General features: G+C 47.1%; 1 protein-coding gene and 1 long non-coding RNA gene across 5 annotated transcripts in view; one reads left to right on the forward strand and one right to left on the reverse strand.

Annotated features, from left to right (window-relative positions):
- SLC25A36 (solute carrier family 25 member 36) overlaps window positions 1-1091 on the reverse strand; it is a 50678-nt gene extending 49587 nt beyond the window's left edge. For 2 of the 3 annotated variants that reach the window (XM_072613502.1, XM_072613501.1), the window contains exon 1: window positions 739-1090. Coding sequence is in view for 1 of the 3 variants with exons in the window: in XM_072613499.1 (XP_072469600.1) it covers window positions 739-779 (41 nt within the window). In the remaining 2 variants the exon portion in view is untranslated. Of the gene's footprint in view, window positions 1-738 lie in introns of all 3 variants that reach the window. The other variant, XM_072613499.1, reaches the window with a different exon arrangement.
- LOC140506375 (uncharacterized) lies at window positions 1065-5730 on the forward strand. 2 transcript variants are annotated; one of them, XR_011967904.1, is made up of 3 exons: window positions 1065-1396; window positions 2004-4352; window positions 5045-5730. It is a non-coding gene; the product is annotated as an uncharacterized lncRNA (long non-coding RNA). The 2 variants fall into 2 exon arrangements; XR_011967903.1 differs by having other exon boundaries at window positions 1066-1396; window positions 2004-4301.
- Window positions 5731-8166: the final 2436 nt, after the last annotated feature.

Consider the following 8166-nt stretch of genomic DNA (forward strand, 5'->3'; position numbering starts at 1 on the left):
CAGTTGGGTCCAAGGAGGCTGGGGGATGGGTTGTTTCCCACGTGGGGTGTCAGCTCTGCCCTGGTCGTGCCCATAGTAGGCTCTCAGGCATCCCCCTCCCTCCCATCCACAAGCACAGAGTGGATCCGCGGCAGCCCGGCTGGGGCTCCAGCAGGATCCGGAGCCTTAAGCCTCCTCGGAACCCCGAGACCCGGTGCCTGGGCAGGCCCGGAGGCCTGGGGCCGCTCCACGGGCACCCATTTTGTCCACGGTTCCCCAGCTTCTGAGTGTGCCTCCCCGTCTCCTGGTTCCTCCTCCCCGCCCCCCGCGAATCACCACCTGCCAGGCCTCGGAGCCTACACGAGGCCAGGCGGCCCCGGGAGCCAGGCCCGGTAGCCTCCGCCTCCCCCGGGGCCCGCCAGGACCCCCTCCCAGGATGCTTCCCACCCCCCACCCCCCGCCCCAGCTCTCAGATGAGAGGATGCGGGCGGAGCATGCTGGCAAGAGAGGCAGATAAACGGTTAATTACGACTATTTTTGTCTTTTTTTCATTTCAATCCCGCCGCGGGCTCCCTAACTCCCCAGGCCCCCCAACTCGGCGACTTCCCCGGCCTCACCCCCACCCTCGCCCCCGCGGCTCCAAGCCGTCCCCCTCCTCCAGCCCCTCCTTCCCCGGCTCTGTAGCCGCCCCCTCCCCGTTTCCTTTTCCTTTATTCTCCCCTCCATCCCCCTCGTCCCCCCGCCCCACCCCGGCCGTACCCTCCGGCAAACAGATGCACCAACGTGTCGCTCTGGTTCATTCTCTCTCCCGCATGTCCCCCGAGAGCAGAAGGCTGGGCCAGGACTGGGCCGGGCAGCAGCGGCGGCGGCGGCGGCTCGGCTCCCCCGGCAGGCCCGAGCTGCGCAGTTCAGACGTCTGGGGGGTGGGGGGAACAGAGGAGAAGGGGTGGCCGCGGGGGAGTGGAGATGGGGGGGTCAAGGCAACCGCGGCGCGGCTGCTTCCCCCCGCCCGCACTTGGGCTCCTCGGCTCCCCCAGCTCCCGGAGCCCGCAGCCCCTACGCCCTCACTCCCCGCCTCCGCCGCCTTTGCCACCGCCGTCTCAGCTACCGTCTCCTCCCTCCCGGTTTGGCTAGAGGCCCGGAAAGCGGACCTGGGGGAAGGCAGGCGGGCGGAACGGGGGCCACAATCTTGAATATTCAAATGACCCTGACATAAACAGAGGCTCCTATTGGCCCGCGTCCGCCGTGGCGTCACGCCGCCCGCACGCCGCCTTCACGTGATCAAGAAGCGTCTTCTCAATGAAGGCAGTGGCGGGGGCGGGGTGGGTGGCTGCGTTGGGGACCGTGGTGGCCTCCATGTAGGGGAGCGCGTGCCTGCGGGGCCGGCGCCGGCTCCCGCTCGAGTTCTTCCCGCTCGGTATGCGGCGACGCCCGAGGCTGGATGGGGGCCGCAGATCGGGGGCCTGGAGGGCCTGGGAGCCAAGCGGAAAAGGCGGAGGGGCGGGGCTGTAAGCGCAGGGGCACGGTGGAAGTCTGGTGCCCTTCCAGTGCCCTCCATTTGCAGGGCCGGGTAGTCTGGGCAGCGGGTCATTGCCACACTGACCTTCGCTGACTTGGGGCCGAATAACTTCGGGACGGTGGTACTTTCAGAAGGGAAAGGCTGGGGAGGAAAACACCCCCCAGAGAGGGGTCAGAAAGCCCCAACGCTGGGGGGTGGGGGGGGAGAGAAAATGTTTTAAAACTGCTGGATCTTTTTTCTTCCCATTTTTCTTTGAGGTTCACGGTTCTGGAAGTGCCCCCTTTAGCCCTCACCATTATGTTAGGTAGGAGTCAATATGCCATTTGACCCATGCGAGCAAAGCCTGGGTTCTTAAATACCTGTAAGAATGGGGGTCCCGGGGTGAACAGAATTTTAGACTTTTTAAGCAGTCTTACCCGTCTCACACCAGCCCTAATGATGTGTCACTGGACCACCGAGTCCTTGAATGTTTGCTGATCGAGAATACAATTCACTTGTTCACTAGGGAGGATAAGCTGTATGTATGTGAAGGAACCATGCAAGATAAGCAGTGTACTGGATACGTTTTCTGAGGCCTGACTGAGAGATTCTCCACCCTGCACTCCTTTGCTTTTGGATGCCCTAGTTTTCAAGGTCAACTAAAGAAAAGTTAGCATTAAAAAAAAATTTACAGTTATTGTTTCCAATATGTTTTCTTCAGCGTTGGTTCAGTTCTTTTGAGATAACCTTTGCCTTTTTGAATACTTAAATATGACTATCTGTATTGCTGTATCCTTATGAGTATGGATTTTATTTTATTTTATTTCATATCCCTGAAATACTAGTGCACAGAGGTTTCTCTAGAGCACATTGATAGCTCAAAAATACTCACTTTTTTTTCTTTTTTAACTTTTAGAAAGACCTAGAATATTCTTATTCTGACACAAATCCAGATAAGTTTGTTCTTTGTGAACTGCTCCCCAGGAAAAGGTTTGCCTTCTGGCCTAGAAAATTCCACCATTCGAACTTATGGGTCCCCTTTCCCCCAAGTATCCAAAGTGCTTAAAATTCTTTTGGGAGCTCCTCAACTCTGTGAAGATTCCCCTCCACCTCCCTTTAAAGGTTAACCTGTTTGTTCTTGTGAAAGGTGAATTAGAAACTCGATTTGGATAGTGTCAGGGATCTGTTGGGGAAAATTTTGGGTGCTCTTTATGTATAGAAACCCAGAAGAAATTTTCCTGCAACTCCTAGGGAAAATGTGGGCCTACCATGGTTAGGAAGAGACACCTAGGGATTTGGTCCATGAGTCCATTTGGATTCTCTATGTGTTTTAGGCATTCCTGGGGAAAAATAGGAAGCCTTATTTTATTTTAGGGACCCAAAGGAATTTTTGAACGTTGAATCTTTTCTCCTAGTGTGAATACTTAGTTGGGGGGCAGGGAGCTAAGTGGAAGAGAGAAAGGGCCAAGTGCCTCAGTCTTCCTACCACCTTCGTATGTGCAGATCCAGAGCTAGGTTGCCAGCATCTAGCCAAATTGATTTGGATTCTCACTTGAGGGTGAATGTGGCTTCCATTTCCCTCAGATCTCTAATGCATGGGGAAAAATTCACTTACTCTGGGATGTCTCTAGGAACTAAACTTTCCTTCTTACATAAGAAACTTGATTTTTTTTTTCCCTTTTTAAGTTAATCATTGATGAAATATGGCATTAAGTTAATGGGTCCAGAGAAGGGAGATCCCTCTATGGGAAAGTGAGAAGGAAGACTCCGCTGACTCACCTGCCTCCCTAGTGTTCCAACACCAAGCCAAATTATGTTTAGGTTCTCACTTAGGTAGTGTTCCAACACCAAGCCAAATATGTTTAGGTTCTCACTTAGGTTCTCAGATAACTTCACCTGAATCTGAAATCTCTAATTCATGTGAGAAAAGCCCTACATACTTTGTTGTTCTTGTTCAGTCTTATCTGACTCTTGGAGACCTCATTTAAATTTTTATTTTGTTTTGTTTTGGCAAAGATAGTGGAGTGGTTTGCCGTTTCCTTCTCTATCTCATTTTACCATAAGGAAACTGAGGCAAACAGGGTGAAGTGACTTACCCAGGGTCACAAAGCTAGTACGTGTCCCTGTATAAGTTTAGGTAGGTTTAGACTCTGCCCACCCAGGGATGCCAAAAACTGTTTTGGGGTTTCATGATGTGCTGTGGTTTAACTGTCTCAAAGAATTTAGAGTCAGACCACCTCTAATCCAAGTATAAGCATTCATTAATACTGATGCCTCTCATGAACAATTTCAGAGAAAGCAAGATGGATTTTTATAGGGTAAAGATGCAATTACATAACAGAAATTATGAATATTAAAAAGGCAGGAGGGGTTTGTTAAAGGATTAGGTAATAGGGGAGGGGTCCCAGCTACAGTGGAAATGGGCAGGCCGTTAAAATGCAGATTGAAAAACCCATTGGGGGGTTATGTGTGATAATAATATTATAATAAGTCTCCCTACATCATAAGTTTACTCGGTCAGTTTTTTACTATTACTTCACAGGTGTTTAATTAGGGTAAGTCTCTTCTATTGTTTTGGGGTCCACACCCTGCTTGGGTATCCTGATGGTGCTGCTTTCTGATTGGCTGGCTGTTGTGGTCTTGTCTTAGACAAGATGGATGTGTTGGTGGCTGAGTGCATGGACGCACCTGATATTTCTGTGGGAAATATGAGAAATGGGTCTGGGGGCCGTGGCTAGCTACAGACAGAGTCTGGGATCCCATCACATGGACACGCCTGCTGTTCTGTCAGAAATATGAGTTCATGCACATACCTGTTCTTCTGGTGAGGCATATATGAAGAAGTCAGAATATTGAATGGGAGCGTGGTTTGTGGGTAGGTAGGGGCAGTGTGCCTGCTGTTCAGTGGGACCTAGAAGGAAGTTAAACTACTGGGGCTGGGGGCAGCGTTATTAGGATCCCATCATTCAAGTCCAGATTTGAACTCCCATCCTCCTGACTCCAGACCTTTTGCTCTGCTCTATTAACTGGGCCTCCTACCAGCACTCTTTATACCTAGGGAACTCTATAAGGGACCAGACTTTCCCTCTGGGAAGAGAGGCTTGATTTTGTTTGATTTTTGTTTATTATTTTTGGATTGGGTAAGTCTTTTTGCAATCAAGACATTTTGCAAGCAAGACATTCAAAAAGGAAATGTTAAACCTACCAAAGTCACTAAGAGCTATCCAGGATTTGGGACTGTGGACTTTGCCAAACATACTGTAGTAGAATTGCTAAGGACATCGAATATTAAAACCAGGAAGAGTCAAAATCACTTTGCTACACTTAGGCCTGAAACATGTATTAGGTCAGAATTCATCTTGATTGTTGGCTAGGTGTGAAAAAAGCCTAGATAACTCTCTAGGTAGACAGAAAGTCTATTCAGATTGATGCAGGGACGTGGCCATATCTTCTGGGGCCTGTATAAAACCACCAAGCTAATTGGAACCAGGGGGATCATGTTTCTGTTGGCAGGGAGGAGGGAGCATTCCATCTAAAAAATCTGGATGATTTGGCCTTTTTCTTCAGTATCCTAGCAGCAGAATGATGCAATGACAACACGATATACTTCAGGAGCCAAGGGCAGACTGGATGTGATGAAGAAAGCAGACTGAAGGCTCTACAAAGAGAACCACATAAAGGCCACGACCCTATACCTCAGGGGAACATTTTGAGGCCTCCAGCAAAAAGATGTTCAGGAATTGTGAGCTACTCCTTTGCCACATGTGCTGTTTAAGCTTGAGCCAACTTTTCCCTGGAAAATGTTATGTACTGTGGTGAATATGTTACAGACTTTTGGGGAAATACTTTGTACCAACTATGCTTACTATATCACCTTAGTAAATAACCCTAGAACTCCAAGGGGAGATGTAGCTAACTGTGCTTTTTGTACTTAAACTCATCACTGCAAGAGGGAGCTGGGAGAGTGGTCTCCAGAGCCTGTGCTACTTGTCTAAACTGTTATTGTTGATGTCACAATCTGAAGGCATGTTTAATCTGGATGGAGCAGCTTGGCATTTTGCAAAAAAAAAAAAAAAGCCTTGGAAATAATGCTGGCTTTCAAGTCAAGGGACCTATGTCTGAATGCCTGCTTTGCCTCCTGACTGCCTGTGTGACCTTGAACAAATCATTATCTCTCTGGATTTCATTTGTCCTCATCTATGAAATAAAGGAGATGGGCTGTATGACCTCTGAGATCCCTTCCATTTTTGATATCTCATAGTTGTACTGTCTTTTATTGTTCAATCACTAAGTATTTTTGTTGTTATTGAGTCTTTCCAGTCGTGTCTGACTCTTTGTGACCCCATTTGGAGTTTTTCTGTGCAAAGTTACTGGAGTGGTTTGCCATTTCCTTCTCTAGCTCATTTTACAGATGAAGAAATGGAAGCAAACAGAGTTAAATGATTTACTCAGGCTCACACAAACACAGTAAGTATCAGAAGCCAGATTAGAACTCACAAAGGTGAATCTTCCTGATGCCAGGCCTGGTCCTTGATCCACTGCACTACCTAACTGCCCCCTCAATAACTGTCAGGTGCCTATTTTAGAATCATAGATCTAAGAACGAGAAGGGGTCTCAGAGTCCATTCAGTCTGACCCCCTCATTTTGTAATTGAGGAAATGGAGAGTCAGGGAGGTTCTAGGCTCTAGGTGTCCCAGTTCACTCAGATAATAGATATCTGAGGTAGGATAGGAACTCAGACCTTGTGGTTTTAAGCGTAGTTCAGGTGCCCTCCACCAAGCACTCTATTAGGTACTGGGAAGCAGAGAAGACAATGTCCCAGCCATGGAGGAATTTATATTCTAATGGGGGGACAGCATGTGCACTTGTAAGTGAAAACAAAAAAAAATGTTAGTTTTATTGGGGGATGGCACTAGCAGCTGGGATGATCAGGAAAGTCTTTATTAAGTAGCAGGAAGCCTTTGGCTGGGCAGTAAAGTCAACTAGGGACTCTTTGGAGTGGAAGGTAGGGAAGGAATCCAGTCCAGATACTGAATGTGAAAAAGCAGGGAAACAGAGATGGACATTCATGTGTAAGGAATAGCCATTAGGCCAGTTTGGCTTACTCTCTTTTGGACTGGAGTGCTTGAAGAAGAGGAGTGTTTAGTAACATTCCATTAGTGGAATGGTAGTTTGAGGCCAGGTTGGGAATGGCTTTGAATGCCAAACACGAATTCAAATTTTACCTTAGAAGCAGTCAATCAACAAGCAATTATTAAATGCCTATTATGTGCTAGCCACTAATGAAATCACTTTTCTGGTTGGTCACCTGGGCTCAAGTCTTTCCTCAAGTCTCTTAGCTGTCAAAGCGATCTCCCTAAAGTGCAGATCCAACTTTGTCAGCTTTGAATATGAGTCCTGACCCTGTCAGTCTACCATCTGCATGACCAAATCCAGGTCATAACTCCATCTTCATCTCAGTGAGTCTCAGTTTCTGTCTAAAAATGGAGATAGGAATAATTGTACCACTTACTACATTTAATGAGAAAATTACCTTGTAGTCTTTAAAATACATTACAGAGGATATCAAAGATTACTCTGAGGTATCAAGCCAGAGTGCCTGGGAGAAGGGTGCTGTCTTTGCTAATACCAAAATAAACGTGCTGCCAGTGCTGAGGCTGCTTGGTAAAGATTTGCTACAAAGCCTGTAGCCAAACCAAAACCACAGTTACAATTTGCCCACATAGAGCTACAGAATGAGGTGAGGATAGCTGTGGGAGAAACCATTTCATGGCTAGTGGTAGGTACACATTAAGGAATTAAAACTAATATAAAAAAAAGGTTAAACAAAGCGACATTCCTACCTAAAAATAACATAGAAGAAAAGGTTTTCAGTCTTTTCAGCCTGGGTCATTCACTGACTCTTTCAAGTGTTTGTAAATCATTTTCTACCTCCTGCTGAGAGGGCAGCCCTTCCTTAACTTCTTCCCTTTCTAGTTTTCTCCCACTTCAAGCCCTTCCTGCTTTAAAGCCCCCTTTGATTACATCTTTCCTGCTTATTTCACCATCCCAAATCCTGCACCCCCCCACATTACAGTGTTCTAGAATGTCCTCTTCCATCAAGCTCCTCGACATCTGTGAGCACAGAACATACGCCTGTTAGATAGGGCAGTGATTCTCTAGTGACCTCTCCTTCCTCAGCAAAAGGAAGCTTTGGGGTTCTAGTCACCAGGTACCATGAAGTTCCCTGGCTTTGACACTTATTAGTTGTGTTACCATGGGCAAATGTTGTCATCTATAAAAGGGGCATTATTTTGTCACAGGGTTGCTGTGAGGAAAGCACTTTATAAAATTTTAAAATGCTTTAAGAAATGTAAATTTTTTGTAACTAAGAAAGCCACTTCTTTATGGGACTGAGTCTAAAGTTCATTTTTCTGTCCGCTACCCCCATCTTTCTGAGCTCTAAGTCCTGTAACTCCTTTACTTTTTACCCCAACACACATAGGACACAGCACTCCAACCTGAGGTTAAAATATAGGAATACTATCTTGGACAGTCATTAAACATTTAGTAAGTGCCTGCTGTGTGCCAGATGATGTGCTAAGACAGAGCAAGACATAATGTAATATACTGGATCCAAGCAATATTTGCCATTTCTTTGGTCTCCCTGTCTTCAGTCTACCCACCTTCTAATCAATTCTGCATATCA

This window comes from Notamacropus eugenii, chromosome 5 (assembly GCF_028372415.1).
Source record: "Notamacropus eugenii isolate mMacEug1 chromosome 5, mMacEug1.pri_v2, whole genome shotgun sequence".
Classification (NCBI taxonomy): Eukaryota; Metazoa; Chordata; class Mammalia; order Diprotodontia; family Macropodidae; genus Notamacropus; species Notamacropus eugenii.